General features: G+C 36.2%; 1 protein-coding gene across 1 annotated transcript in view; it reads right to left on the reverse strand.

Moving 5' to 3' along the window:
* NEDD1 (NEDD1 gamma-tubulin ring complex targeting factor) overlaps positions 1-15,701 on the reverse strand; it is a 34,985-nt gene extending 19,284 nt beyond the window's left edge. The window contains exons 1-5 of the mRNA XM_045553184.1: positions 15,625-15,701; positions 13,262-13,405; positions 10,263-10,357; positions 5,745-5,861; positions 2,502-2,642 (exon numbers count right to left, since the gene is read on the reverse strand). Coding sequence (XP_045409140.1) covers positions 2,502-2,642; positions 5,745-5,861; positions 10,263-10,357; positions 13,262-13,397 — 489 coding nt within the window. The 5' untranslated portion in view covers positions 13,398-13,405; positions 15,625-15,701. The remainder of the gene's footprint in view (positions 1-2,501; positions 2,643-5,744; positions 5,862-10,262; positions 10,358-13,261; positions 13,406-15,624) is intronic.
* Between the last annotated feature and the right edge of the window lie 598 nt (positions 15,702-16,299).

The raw sequence follows: 16,299 nt of genomic DNA on the forward strand, positions 1-16,299 counted from the left end.
TGTAACCTATATAAATAATGGCCAACCAAATTATACACATGAAGCTTCGGATTTCTCTGATGTATAGAGTGACAAGTTTCAATCATGACAACCACAATATCATTTAGTGGACTGACTATAAGATGACCCTGAAACATAGCAGTATTCTATTAATTAAAATATTTGTCATCATTTTATTATCTTGGAGTATAGCTACCTCAATCTCTGTCTTTCAGAGGAAAAATACAACACATTGAGATCACTTACATTAATTCAGCAGGGTTAGAATATCCACCATAAATAAAAGGCCTGTCACAGTCAAGTCACAAGTAAGTATAAGGGAATACTGGGAGAGAATAAGCAACAGTATTTCTTATCTGTTTTCTATATATATTTTTAGACATTTGGGTATATTTGTTTGAATCTGAGCATCTGATGGCACTCACAAATGAACATGAAGTATAATAAAAAATTAACTAAACCACAAAGGACAAATTGGCAACACTCCAGACTGAGCATGGACCATATCCATTCTTTCAAAAGCATAAGCCTGAGGGCAATGTTTGCCTTTCTCTAAACCCTAACCCCTGGGGGCAGTGGAGATATTCTCTCTTCTAGTTTCTACAAACCAGAATAAACAAAGGTCCAGTTTGAATAAACAGGTTTTAGATTAAAACTGGTTGAATGTTATCTACTTTTACTAAAATGTTGCTTTCAAACTTGTATTGATATTATTGTTTACTGTGCTGACAATTAAGTACTTTACATTTAAGCTAATTTCCCCTGCAAACTCATATTCTACTTCTAAGATGTTGCAAAATAAAATGTATTAGCCCCCAATAATAACAATGTTTAGGAATAACATAAAACAAATTCGGACTAAGAAAACAAAAGGAGTATTAGTTACCAGGCACCTATGGTAAGATAATTCATATGTGAAACTTAAGTGAAACTTAAGAAAGTGGATTTAACATATATTGAACTACATTGTATTTAAAATCTGTCAGAAAACCTGCTAAATTTAAAGTTCATTTTTTAACCTAAGGAATCAATAAAATAGATTGACATTTTTAACTGCTTTGAAAAAGGCTGCAGTTTGAGAAAGGTAACACCAGTTAGCCTATTTGTGAGCCCAGGCTCCTGAACTTGCCAAACAGCAACATGCAATTATTTAATATAATCTAAAAAGTCTGTCAGCCCAGCAGTTCTGCAGAAGCAGCAAGGCTCTTTTTCCCCTGTAGAAAGACACTGTGATCCACAGAAAACTATTAATAATAGCTTCTATTTAGCTCAGACATTTCAAAGTAAGATTCCAAACACATTCAGGAAATCTTATTTCTGATATAAAATTCAGTATGATACAGATTCTGTGAGATTCCATGGTTTTGTCACTTTTACTAAGAAACCAATTTGATAATTTTTAAAGATTTCAAATCCTTGATTGTTCATGGAAACAAAAAACAGAAAAAGATTTATTCATTCATAGATGTGCCCTACTTACTATTTTTCTCAATAACCCAGCTCCTATCTATAGTAAAACTGATCAACATAGAAACTGGGCTGAGTAACTGTGTTTGAATTCAATTATGTCAACTTTTTGACAGACTTGAAATTTTTATAAATATTGTTTAAACTTAAGAAATGAATATTTAATATATTTAAAAACTTAAATAAATTTTAAGAAATTGTAGTAATTTTTTAAAATGAATATTCAAGTAGCAATTCTATGCTTTTGGCAATTAATAACTAAATTGCTTATAGGGGAAAAAAACTAATTTAAAAAAACTCCAAAGATTTCAATGATGCTGCCTATAAAAGGGAATCATAAGTATGCAGAATCAGGAAAACTGTGACTTTCTTAAGAAATCTGAGACTGCATCCTTACATATACAGAAGCCAAATCGCATTCCCTAGCCCATGTATTCTATTTTAATGATATAGCTTATCAGAGAAAAATGAAATAATATACTATACAAAATATATATAACTCTTTGTTCCAAGGACAAAGAAAAAAAAAAAACACTCCAGTAAGTTTCTTCACCTACTTTAATGCTCTCCTTATTTTAATGGTCTAAAACACAAAATACTATTACTGAGGTCAAGTTACATCTGGGTCTGGCGGGAATGCGTTAAACCTGAAGATGTTCAAACAAGTTTGGAGAAGTAAATCACAAAAGCTATTATACTTTAATGGATTGGTATGATTATTCATTAAAAGCTCACAATAGCAGCTAAAATTCATTGATCTCTTACCAAATGTTACACACTGTGAAAAAATCCAACATAAAAAAGGAATTCAATTGCATAATGGAACTTATGTAAGCACCATAATCTAGTAGGAATTAGCTTATTTGAACATTTTTATATACTACCATTAAAAATTAGCTAGTGGTAAGTTTTTCAAACAAGCCAAATGCAAATTTAAAACATTTAAACATTTTTAAAACTTAAACTCATTGTCTTGTTAAAGACAATTCAAAATCTATCTTATCAACTTTATTTTGAATAAACCCATACTATACCTCATTACTAGCATAGCCAAAAGGAGTACTAGACAAATTAGTGGTTACACTGTGTAAAATAATTTCACCACTAAGAGATCCAGAAGCAATGTAGTAATCATTCCAATTGTACGTTACACAAGTTACTTCATGTTTATGATCCTGAAAGAGAGAAATGAAAGTATTAATAAACACACTGTCCTATAACTTTCAAACAGCCCATTTTCATGTTTTTGTAAATAACAAATATTATGTATTTGTCAATCTAATATTTACTCTAACATTTTCCTTGAATAACTTTAAAAAATTACTCAAATGAGTAACTATCTGATCAATACCAAGTCTTCTCAGGAAACAGATTTATTTTTCATTATCATAATAATGGTCCAGGCACTGTAAAAAAAAGAGACATCATGGAAAGGTAACTTTCTACATGGCATTATGTCTACCTTAAAGAATTCACTTCCACTGAAAAGTAACATGTATTACAAGTTAACTATTATGAGAATCCCTGCCCTTGAGAGTGTTACTGTTCAATTCAGAAGACGGGACATTTAAATTAATGTGAAAATGGTAGAGTGAATGCTAAATGAGCAGTGGAGACAAAGTGTCAGAGGAAAGAGAAAGACATCACTGTGTACTGAGTTGACAGAGGCAGCTTTATGAAAGACATAAAGCTTGAGTTCAACCTTTAAGGATAAGAGAAAAGTCATGGGAAGGGGAAAGAAACCAGACATTGCAAAATGTAACAGTGGGAAAAACCAATGAGCAAGGCATGTTTGAGAGATAATAGCAGCTGCTTCCATTTGCTGAGTAATAAGTGCTAGGAGCTTCATATATCATTGAATCTTTAGAAAATCCTAAGAGGCAAGATCATTTTGCCCATTTTATAAATGAGGTACATGAGGCACCAAAAGTTTAAGAAACCTAAGTGAGCTCACATAACTGCTAAGTGATAGAGCCAGGATGCAATTCCACATCAAACTCCAAAGGCTATGTCCTCCCACTATACCAGGCTGCCTCTCAAATCCAAATGGGAATCCACTTTGAGGAAATAAAATTGTTGAGTTTTAAACAAGCAGAGTTCAAAAGGGTAATATTTTCCAACATCAAATCAGAGAGATGTCAGTCTAGCAGTCGCCCAGAAAAGTGACTAGGGTTAGGAGGATAGTTTTTAACAGTTTGGTGCCATATCTCAGTAATATAAACAAACTAACCCCTGTATCTAATAATTAGATTTATGTAATAGCAAGAATAATAGCTATGCTATTCTACTTATGTAATTTTTTCAAATGGTCTCTCAGGTACTTTCAGAGATTTCTCTACATTTTATTCCTTTTCTAAATCAAAGAAACAATTGCTAAACTAAGATAGCTACAATAAATGATGAGAAGATAAAGGGAGTAACAGACATTTTGTGCATCATTCCCATTTGGCAAATTAAGAACATGGGATCCAATACAATTTCTATGACTTCGTAAAGAGGCAGGTGTCTTCCTAATTTCAACTCTGGAAAATAGGTCATTCAGTAAACATGTACTAAGGACCTACCAAGTGTCAGAAATTGTGTCACATCACCAGGAAGAGAGTTGTTAAGGAGGGATCCAAAGGTGAAAGGTAAGATTTCCCACTATCACAATTATAGTCAGTCAAATACTCATTAATGGAATGAATGAGGGAACAAAGCATTCTAAGAATTTCAAACAACATGAAGAGAAAAAACTATCAGGAGTGACTGGGAAAGCTGAGGATGGAAAAATGAGCAGAATTTTGCCATGCAGGGATGGGATAAGCGAAGTTCCTAAAATGTGTGACAATGTGTAACAAAACTTGCCATAGACTCTAATCTTTTCTCAACTCTGTAAGACACTCCCTATTCATAGCAGGTATATCTCTCTAAATACCTTTAATTAAAATATTTCATAATTTAAAAGACTAAGCAATGAATAATACCTGAGTTTGCATTTTTATCTTTGCCGTTACTAGTTGTTTGACATAGAACAAGTTCTTTAACATCTGACTCAGTTTCTCTATCTGTACACAGGAGGAATACTACCTGCTTTGCAGAGTTGTTTAGATAAGCAGGATAAGTATTTATAAGCACAGTAGCTGGCATATCAAAGAACTGAATAAAAGTTAACTATTCTCATTACTGGCAACTTTTCAATTATCCATCTTTTCCATAGCAAAAATCATAGAGTTAAGACTCTTGAGAATTTAGCTAAACATAAAATAATGAACTTCCAAAGTTAAACAGCAATTATAGGATTATCTTTCAATTTAGCTAAGAGAAAACAATTCTTCTATATGCCATTTCTCTAGTAAGAATTAACTCAATGACATTAAGACATATAACAAAATGATAATGATGTCTGGTATTTGCTACAAAATAATCTGGAGGTGGGAGGGTTAGTAGGTGAGCACACAGATAAAACAATATTGACCATGAGTTGACCATCATTGATGTCAGATGAGGACTATCATGGGTAATGGGTTACAGGAAAGTCTTTCTCTGTGTGTGTACGTACATGTATCATATATATATATGTGTGTGTGTGTGTGTGTGTGTCTTTAAATTTTTCATTATTAAAACTTTAAAAGACAAAATTAAAAATAACTTTAAAGATTAACTTCTAAATAGTAAAAGCACACAAAAATGAAAAGTAGAAGTCAAAAAAAATCAGAACCAGAGACTTTCTTGTAATGAATATTTTTATATTCTAAAAATGCAAAAAGCTAACTATTTAAAGAAACACTAATTGTAAGTAGTAAAATTTTAGAAAATATTTCATTACCAAGTTAAAAATACACACACAGAGAAATAACACAAACAGCAGCAGCCAAATATACTACAGAACTAAGAAGCCAAATCCCCAACTCTGATTACTGTACTGAATACTATCATCCTAAAACCAGTATCCTTTTTCCCAAAGTGTCTTAAAAGAAGATCCCTAATGATGACAAATCATACTTCAGGAAAAAATGAAGGAAGTGGTTCACTCGAGCAAGAGTGGAACTAAATAAAAAAATAAAGAAAAAGTTTTAAACACTGATAATAAGCATTAATGCTATACATGGAAGAAAAAAGACAAAAAGAAGTTTTTGGTTAAACAGCACCTTTATTTTCCCTAATAAATCTTGCTTCAATTCTCAAGTGGCTTGTTTTTATCATAAAAGCTCAAAACGAAAAGTTTGGTAATTACCCTAAACACATTGTGACATTCCTATTTTTTGTAAAGATTAAAGAAAAAACAAATTGCTTACCTTAAGAGATCGATGAACTCTTTTTGATTTTAAATCCCAAATATTAACAGTGTTATTAAGGCCTCCGCTTACCAAATACATGGATGTAGAATTTAAACTGACACATGTCTGCTTTTGCTATTTAAGAAGAAAAGAAAGAGTTACCTTAATTTAACAGAGCCAGCCCAGAGTTGACTTTCAGGTCTCATTCAACACTGAGTAAGCATGTGACAAGTATTTGTTGAATTAAATACTATAAGCATGCTAATATTAATATTTGTACTAAAGAGGCACCTCTCGTCATCTTTCACATGGATCCAACAGTTTATACAGGGATCAAAATGGTTTCAAGGTCAGCAAGCACATTCGTGTTCTCTTGCATAGAACAGTGACAACAGAGGAAGATTAGTTCCTGCAAGTCTTGGTCTTCATCAGGGCTTGCCAGCCCTTCATATCTCCCCTTGATAAAACCTGCTCTTGTCTTTCCACAGCATATCTTAAATTAAAATTAATCCCTAGCTCAGAATATGCTAAAGAAAGAGGGGACTTCAAAGAATTTATATTAATAGTTTAGACCCCTCATTTTACAGATGAGGAAGGCTTTTCAAAGAGGTCAAGATACTTGCCCTAAGTTTCCCAGCAAATTCCCCACAAGAAGCTGAAGTCTCAAACATCATGATCAAAACCTGACCTCACATTCTTCCTCATCTCTGCAAAGACACCAGCCATCCAGTTTCTCAAGGTAAAAATCCAGATAACCCTTGATTCCTTGTCCTTCCTCCCCTCCAGTAAGTTCCATAAATGCCAACCCTAAAACAAATCCCACATGGGCCCCCCTTTATCTATACCTACTACTGGCACTAACCTAAACCTTGCCAAACCATGACAGCAGCCTCCTACCTCATTTCCCTGTTTCCACTGCTGGTTTTCTACATTCCATCCTCCATAAGTAGGGTGAACTTAAAAAATGTAAATCAGATCATATCTCTCCCATCTAAAAATCTTCAATGCTGGCCGGGCACGGTGGCTCACGCCTGTAATCCTAGCACTCTGGGAGGCCAAGGCGGGTGGATTGCTCGAGGTCAGGACTTCGAGACTAGCCTCAGCAAGAGCGAGACCCCCTGTCTACTAAAAAAAAAAAATCTTCAATGGCTTTCAATCTAGAATAAATTCCAAACCCATTAACCTGGCTTTCCCAGCCCTATTCCTCTGGGCCCTGTCTACCTCATCTCTTACCATGTTCCTTCTCATCCACTAATTCGCCAATCATACTAACCTTCTATTCCTTAACACATTGACTGCCACACTAGAAAAAAACTTTTCCTTGGGGCCATGGTGTTTTATTACAAAAATAGAATAAAAACTTCAAAAACAAAATGATCCTTTCTAATTTCATGAATAATGAAAAATGAAATTTATTGACTTCTATTCATTTAGTCCACATTTTTAGAATTTATCAATATTAATTATAACAATAAGAACATCAACAAGATTTTCATGAATCAACTGCAGCGTTTTGCCCAGGTTTTGCTTCACAAGGCCCCAGGCTCAAAACTAGTGTGAGTAAAATACAACTCACACGGCAGTTTAATGTGTTAAACATACAACCATATATTTGTTTCAAGGCTTCAACAAAGCTATTCTCCTTCCCTAGAAAGCTAAATTCTCTGAACCTTGGCTGTATGGCTTTTTCCTAGTCAATAGACATCGACTTAAATGGCCTCTCTTCAGAAGACTCCCTTGGCTACCTAACTTGCTATTGCACTATCTAATTTTAGTTCTCTGTATGACAATTTCTCAATATCTGAATATTTGTTTACTAGTTTATTGCCTGTCTCCACCAGAATGTCAGTTTCATTATACCAAAGACCATACCCATGCTCATTAAATATTTGTAAAATAAATGGCTAAAAATACAGAGGTTACCAAGTTCTACTCACAATTAGTATCTATGAGTGTCACCTATGTGGTGGTACCACCAGTAACTATGCTACACAGAACACGTTGCATGTTTTTTCCCATTTAACCTATAGATGCAGGACAAAGCTACAATAATTGATCTTATCTCTAGTTGAATGCTATGGGGAAAAAAAAATCAGTGAAATGAAGTCCAAAGGGGACATTTTATGACTTAGTTAAATGTTAAAAGGCAAGCAATGTAGGTTTAGGCTTAGGCAAATCATCTCACCATTCTGAGCTTATAGTTCTTGATCTGAGAAATGAAAGGTAAGGACTAGATCTACTGTTCTTGCCTTGAGTCCACACATCTCAAAAACATCCTGTGCTCAAGAGAGATTCTTAAAAGGCTATGGCTGGTCCCCTTCCTCTTTAGCCCCGCAATGGACTACCCAAGGTCTCTTCTAGTTCTGAAATTTGGACCAAGTGTTATCACCTGACATGTATAAAAATAGTAGGCTGCACATTACATCTATGTTTCAGTATAGTTGCTGTAATTCTCTTGCAGGTACCATTCTAGGAATTGACTTTGGTCTAAAGAGACTACTAAGATTTAGAATCTGGTTGTCCCTGCAAATCAGGGCAGTTTGCTAAGAACTATCAAAATATCTTTTAAATAAAACAGACAAACACGGTGTCCATCAAAGATAGCCATATTGGGATTCCAATCGTCACAATGACTACAATTATTCTTAAGGGATCATAACAAAACCTATATTTATAGCTGTTGATAGAAGACCTTTTCTTCTGTTAATATATTATTAATGTAGCTAATGAACTTAAATAATTAATGGAAATTATGCAGTTATACAGAACTCTATACCCCCAAGATATAACATTAGAGGTACAATTTTTTAAATCTAAAAACAACAGCTGGTCAAATTTCTAGGATATTTAGTAGCCTATTATATCCATAATAATACTCTTAATACCAATCTCTCCATGTTAAAGAGATAAAATACAAAAACAAAGAAAATAAGCATGAACCTAAAGTTCCACTCTAAAAATGATTTTAAAATAAGTAGGATCAAATTTTATTTTCCCAATAGAAAAGATCTAATACCTCAAAGAGCACAGGAGTAACAGGACTTGGAAGGACTATAGAAGAAGAGGTTATCAAAACATTAATGTTACAAAAAATTATTAATAAAAGCTAAAGAACCATTGTGAAATATTTTTATAAATGAATTAATATAAATTCAAAATTAGAACTAAAATGATCTCACTTTTAACCGCCTGCATTATGATGATTACTTAACTATAAGAAAGAAGGCTAAGAATTATAGCAACTAATTTGGAACATTTACAAAACCCTTAGAATTGTGTCACACTTGTAAATATCATGATTTTTTTTAATACTTAAAAAAAAAGGCCCAAACACTGTTTCACTGATTTCAAGGTATAACGCACAAAAGTAGCACATATAGTGGTGGAGATAGAAATCAAAACTGCTTTGCTGTTGCCATTAAATTCAACAAATGTTTTTTGACCACCTATGACAGGATCCAAAGATCCGAAGATGACTAAGATGTTTTGCCTGCTCTTTAAGAGTTCAATCTGCCTTCTATCGACCAGGGATGTCCTCTGTTTCAATTTTACTGAACTCAGTTTGAATAGACAGGGTGCCTCAAATTCCATTTCTACCCTTAGCAGACGTTCTCACTGCCCTAGTCTCCAATATCTCTGGGTTGAAATTTAGGTTCAAGCCAATCCCATCGAATACCTTTAGAGAAAGATTGGTAAAAATTGTAAGCCCTCTTTAAATTAGCAGAGTTTATAGTCTACTGTCCTGTTTTCTTTCTAACTGGGCACCTTACCTATCCCAGATTATAAAATTATGACAATTCATAATAATTTAGGGTCTGTGATGAAAACTTTGAAACTAAAAAAATTAACTAAAAACTACTTGTATCTTTTTATTTAGACCTTATCCTATTTTAAAAAGCAGTCATTTTAAAGGAGCATGTGTGAATGGAATTGAAGAAGCAAGCATCATCCTCAGTCAGAAGGACTAATTTATACAAATAAAAGGATAAGGAAACAACAGGCAATGAGAGCTTCATTTAAATACCCTGGGACCAAAGCTCATTTGACAAAGCCATCCTGTTCAAGGAGGGTACGGGGAGGCTCAGGCAGGCCCCTCGGGATGAAGTGGACAACCTGAAGCAGAGGGTTACCATCAGACATGGGTCATTTACTGATGATCCTAAGCCTAAGGTCAGTAAAGTAGTGCTGTGTCATAAGGGTTCATATGGTCAGGTCAACCAAGTAACCTTGGTGGGACATAGGCCTATAACAGGTAGCAACAGGGACCCTCTCAAAGGGGGGAAATGGAGAAAGTAAGCACCTAGTGACCAAAATCCAAGTCCTTAACTGTTCCCTTAGGATCCAATATTATTTTGCCTAAAGATGCTTCAATAAACATGCATACCTTAACTTTAAGTGTTACTATATTACTTTAAGACTAGGTTAAGAATGACATCTTTGAACACCTTTATATTTAGTTGTAAGCATAATAATAAATAAGCAATTATTACTCAAGCAAAACTAAGATTTTAAAAAGTTTACAAAAAAATCACTTACCCCTTCAGCAAGCTCTAAAAGTGGAACAGGTTTACATTTGCAACTTGAAACAACTATTTTGTCGCCACTGGAAGATGCTGTCACTAGAAAGTTATCTGAGTGAAGAGTTATGGAGCATCAAACCATCCATGAGCATCTATGGCACTAGATTATTATTGTAAGAATTGCAATTATAAAAGCAAACACACTAAGAAGACAAGCAAATGAGTATAACTTACACTTTAGGTTTTAAAAATGGCTCAGGTTGCTAATTACAAAGACTAATTCTCTTTGCTACTACTACAGGGAAGAACTATCCTTTCTGGCTCTGCTATCACTTGAAAGCTATTTAATCCACGTGAAATACTACTCTGTTTTCAAAGAGTAGGCCAGAAAGTCTAATTTTATCCTTCAAGAATGAGAGCATGATAAAAGCACCATCACCAAGTATCAGTCAGCTTTTTCATCTACAAAAACTGTTCAAGATAGTTATCTGTTAACCCAGTGCTTGGTACCAATTTAAGACAGAATGCAAATATCCACACTAGTCTTCTATCTTTCCACTAAAAAAAAAAAAAAAAAAAAGAGCCTGATTTTTTCAGGACTGGAATTTTTGTGATAGAATGTTTCAATGTTAAATGTATTGAGAATGAATATTACAGTAACTGTAGCAAATATAAAGAAGTGTGGTTAAGTAGCAACGGTTTATGTTATGGAAGAGTTTTATTTTAACTTTATTTTAAAGTAAATTTAAATTAATTTTAATTAAAAATTATATTTTCCTTATTTTATATAACTTGTAAGTGGAAATCATCAGTAAACACAAAACAATGTATCTCAAAACTAAAGTGATTAAATACAATATAACCAAGAATAAGTGTCTGATTTTGAGTCATAACAAATTAAAATATCAGAAGTTTAAATCTATGCCAGTCTGTCAATAAATGCAATGGAGAAAGGTAAATTAGGCACTCAGAATCCTAACTGCATTATTTTTGGACGGTTTACATAACATTCAAATATTTTGTGAACAGAAATGAATTGTAATTTTATTATGATACATGATTCAAACAAAATCATTTCTACCTAGATACACAACATTGAGAAAAATAAATCATTTCCCTCTCCTTGACCTCTTCCCACTTAGAATATAGAAAAGGAAGGACTGAAGGAAGATATTATGAGAGGGTTATCTAGTTACTTTTTAAATTTCTTTTGTAGTTTTAGAAGTGATGAGAAAGTCAGGAACATGAGAAAGTAAGGAACATAATTTAAAGGACCAAAAACCAAAAAAGAAAAAGAAAAGGAAGACAGAAAACTAATCTCCCTGGCACTTCACATTAATGCCATCCTTGGAATCTATGCTACATGGACCCCAAGCTGCTGAGTCTGGGAACTTTGCGTTCTTCAGTTTTTCATCTCCATGGAAGATTATGAATAAGACTGTATGAGGGCTTTCAGTGCACATCTACTTTTACAAGAACACTATATAGAAATAAGAATAGTTTCCAAAAGCCATACAACACTATTTCCTAGCCACATCAGTTTTGTTGATAGACTATTAAGCAGTACATCAGTAAATTCCAAATCCTAGTAAAACTCCTTGGAACAAAAATAAACCAAAAAGTAATTAATTTTATTAAGAATTGCTACTTTTCTCTTATACAGTAACAGGGAAAATTAAGCTCTAAACACAATGAAAATCTAAAAATAGAGAACAGCAACTTCATATATTTGTCACTCTCCTTAAAACATTTTCCCTATGTACATCTGGAGAGTCCTTCAAATATGTAGTCACCTCACCATGAATCTGATTAAAAATACAGCGCCAAAGTAATTTATTACTTTAATACAGAAGCAAGGAATGATAAAGAGGTAAATTTAATTCAATAAGAAAATTCATTTTTGTTATGTACTTGCAAGAATAATTAGGCTGGCATGAAAACTTCTATTATTTTTGTTCACACATCAGTCATATTTTAAAGCTTTCATAATTTTCCTTTTATCAGGAAGTAGAATATCAATACTACTTCGGTATTGAGGAAAATCGACAAATATTAAAACTTCATTCGTTGTTTCAGAAATAATGTATGAGTTTCACAAAAGAATAATTTGTAACATACCAATCATATAGAACATTTTCATACAAAAGGTGATAAGAGTACATTGTTTATAGCAGTGGTTCTCAAGGTGGGGGGTAATTTTGGCAATTCTGGGGACATTTTTGGCTATCACAGCTAGAGGCTACTGGCATCTAATGCGCAGAGGCCAAGAAAGCTTCTCAACACCCTACAATGCATAGGAAAGCCCCCACAACAAATTATTTGCCCCAAAATGTCAACAGGGGTTCAGAAACTCTAGTTTACAGGCTTGACTCCCTCATTTATTTTATCCACGGTTAGGAGCTCATCAAGACAGGGAGGATGTCAATTAGAAACATAAAAAACTTAGGAAAAAAATCAATCTAGACAATGTTACTATGTCTGTTTAGGAAATGTTATTTTCATCACACATAGAAAGGAAGAGAAGTACAGAGAATAGATCAGTAAGATGGGGATGTTGGACAATTTTTTATCTCCTCCTCATCTTGCTTCTGCCTTTGAGTTCTGTCTTTAATTTCCAAATCAGATCCACAAATACCCAAATGTAGTTGCAAAAACTCGTTCTAAAACCTTTCAGGATCATTTCCAGCCACCTTATTACCTACCATACTCCATTTGGTTCAATAACAAACTGTTGATAACACAACTAATTCTATGGTGTGGATCTAGTACACATTTTTTTAAAATAGCAGTATTTCTGAACGAAGTGGGTTGCAACTAGATTTTTTTTTTTTAATGAAACCAATAGAGAAAATCAGAGTGCATTCATACGATATACTGTTTTTAAACTACATTTCACTTTATCTTTGTTAACAATGCAAAATATATTTCTCATTATGGATCACATACAAAAGTTTCACCAACACTGGTTATTTAATCTAATAAAAAGTGGTTACTTAAAAAAGAAAAAAAGGATACTATTGCTGCTCCAACATATTGAGCTGATTCCATGTGGTGATGTGTGGGGGTTGAATTTATCCACCAATGTCATAGATGAAGCATCCCATATTTTAATATCATCTCCCGATGAGGCAAATCTGAGGTTTTCCTGCATGACTGCACCTACAAATAGTTTCAAACAATATATTTAAAAAACAAGGATGGGCAAAAAAAAAAAAAAGTGTGTATATGTATGTATATATATAATTAATCATCTAATCTAAAACAAGTGACTCCATTCATCCACTTTTGTTACAAACAGTGCCCTCACCACAAAGTAGTTGAAGTGATGATCCTAAAACATAAATCAGATCACATTCTCTTAGCTGACCCTTCCAACGGCTCCCTACAACAATTATAATATAATGAAATCCAACCTCCTTACCCTGCCTCACATGACCTGGTCCCTATGTAACCCTCCTCCCTCTTTTCTCAGGGGGCCACCAGACTCTGGACACACTGGCCTTCTTTCTGTCTCATGGAACAAGGCAAGGTCATTCTCACCTCAGTGTCTCTTCACTGGCTGCCCCTTCTGCCTGGAATGCTCCGCCAGATTTCCCCTGGTCATCTCCTTCTCATCATTCAGGTCTCAGCTCAAATATCTCCTCCTCTGAAAGGCCTTCGCTGACCACCCTGGCTAAAGCAACCACTTACCAGTTACCCTATATACCAATACCTGATTTCTTTTTGTCATGGCACTTCATACTATCCAAAATTCTTATCTGTTCTCATAATAATGTCTGCCTCCCCATACCAAAGTCTTGAAACATTCCAGGCACATAGTAGGTATTCAACAAATAACTGTTAATAAGTAACTTCTCAAACTTTTAAAAAAATGTATGATAAACTAGCATTCCTGCTGGTCAGAATCCAGTCACCCCAGGTTTTCAAAATCTAAAACTAGCAATACAGCCAAAGCCACCAAGCCACCAAGTCCCTATATCAATACTTGGTCTACAATGCCCTCGCTCATATTATTCATGGTATTTAACAGACAGTTCACACACATAATTCTAACAAGGTGATTTCACAAACCAAGGCAGTCTAGAAGACTGATGTCAAGGAAGCTGCTCTAGGCAGGCACTTTAACAGCAGCAAGTAGTACTGGATGACAGGAGAAAAAAATTCCCAAAACTACACAGGAGAAAGGGGAGGAGGAAAAGGAGATAGCAATATAACCCACCACACCTTCCGAGTATGGACAATGCAAGAGTACTGTACATTAGTGATGTCATAGACAGGTCCTCAAATCATCAGCAAAACATCACACTTATGTCTAGTATGCCCCATTTTGGAGGACAAGTTAAAGACATAATAAATTATAGAAACCTTTCATTCTAAGAGACAAAAAATTTTTAATGTGTTTATAAAAACGCTAAAACTTTTGTTAACTAGTCACTTATGTGCTTCATTATGCTCCATTCATCAGATAAATGCAGTGCTACTAAAAGCCATTAAAGTCGCCTACTGAAACAAAGACACAGTATCTGGATTTGGTGCCTTAAACACGTGTAACAAGAGCCCTCTTGGTCTCCAACTCAAGAAACAATGAAGTCCAGAAAAGCAATCTCTTAAATTCAGTGAACACAAGCGCAACATGTGTCTGCCGTAATGTTACACCATGTCTGTACTGAAGCCAGGGTTCAGAAAAACTAGGGCCCAATGATCTGTCCCAACTTAGGTGACATAACTGACCAAGTCACTTAATGTCTGTTTTCTTCTCTGAAAGCAGGGCGAGGAAGGGGCCCATCTGTCCACCTACCTCAGTCTTCCGAGAACTGAGCACATTTAGTGAGAGCATGATGACAACAGGCCCTCAAAGAGGGCCCCACTGAAAGCAAGCAGTCAGGATACAAGGCGATAACGGACTGCTGGCCCCGGGTGAGGGACAGCGGCTGCATGAAACAATTCAACCACAACACTCAGCTGCAATAAAAGTTTTCCAACTTTCATTCACCAAAACTGCATTTTACTTGCAGAACTGTTCAACTGGGGTTAGCGTGTAATATGCTTTCGAGTGCCTGACAAGAGTCGTATTTGAGGATTACAAAAAGGGAGACAGACTTTACGAAGAGGAGACAAACTTTCCGGAGGCCACACACCCCCCAGAGCCGCCGCCAACGCACCCAGCTGACCCGGCCGCGGCTCCCGGGGCACTTCCGCGCCAAACGCGCCGCCGCGCCCCTGCCCCGCAACCGCCCGGAGCACCGGGCCGGCGGGGGCGCGCGGAGCCCGGGGACCCCCGCCCCGCCCCGAGGTGGCCGGAGGGCGGCCGGGGCTCAGGAGAGAGCACGGACGCGGCGGGCGGCGGCCCGCTGACCCCGGGCCCTCCGGAACCTCACCTCTCCGCGGCGGCACAACAGGGGGCCAAGGCACGGCCCACTCCGCGCTGGGCTTCCGGCTCCCGCCGGGACTGTTAAACTTCGGCGGCCGGAAGTCCCGCCCCTGATGACGACACCAGGCGAGGCGCGCCCCGCAGCCGGGCTCTTGGCCGCGGGGCAGGATCGGCTGCTGAGCCTCGGCTAAGGCGGTGCTGCGTCTCCGCTGGGGAAATTATCCCAGCATCAGGGCGGCTCCCTCCTAGCCACGGGGCCACTGGCAGCTCATCCTTTGCTATTGATTTATTTGCTGACTGCCTGCTGTGTGCCAGGCACTATGCTAGACTCTGGGTGTACAGTGATGGGTTTAGCCTGGGGACACAGGGGTACAGTGAACACTTAACACTGGTGGTCCCTAGCCTCGTGGAGCCCACAGTCCACTATATGAGGCTGACGTTAATAAATAATTGGATACTTAAAAGGGAAACTGACAGTTGCTACAAAGGAAAGGTTTATAAGATGGACAAAGGCCCATAATAAGGGAAATAAACGTGGATGTGGATTTAGGAAGGATTTCCTCAAGAGGAAGCCGTGAGGAGCAGGTAATGCCACATGCAATTTACAAACCAGGAAACGCGCTCGGGCTAAGAAGTAACCCAAAGAGTAAGCGTCTGAGCTAACTGACTTCAAAACCCATGA

This window comes from Lemur catta, chromosome 6 (assembly GCF_020740605.2).
Source record: "Lemur catta isolate mLemCat1 chromosome 6, mLemCat1.pri, whole genome shotgun sequence".
Classification (NCBI taxonomy): domain Eukaryota; kingdom Metazoa; phylum Chordata; class Mammalia; order Primates; family Lemuridae; genus Lemur; species Lemur catta.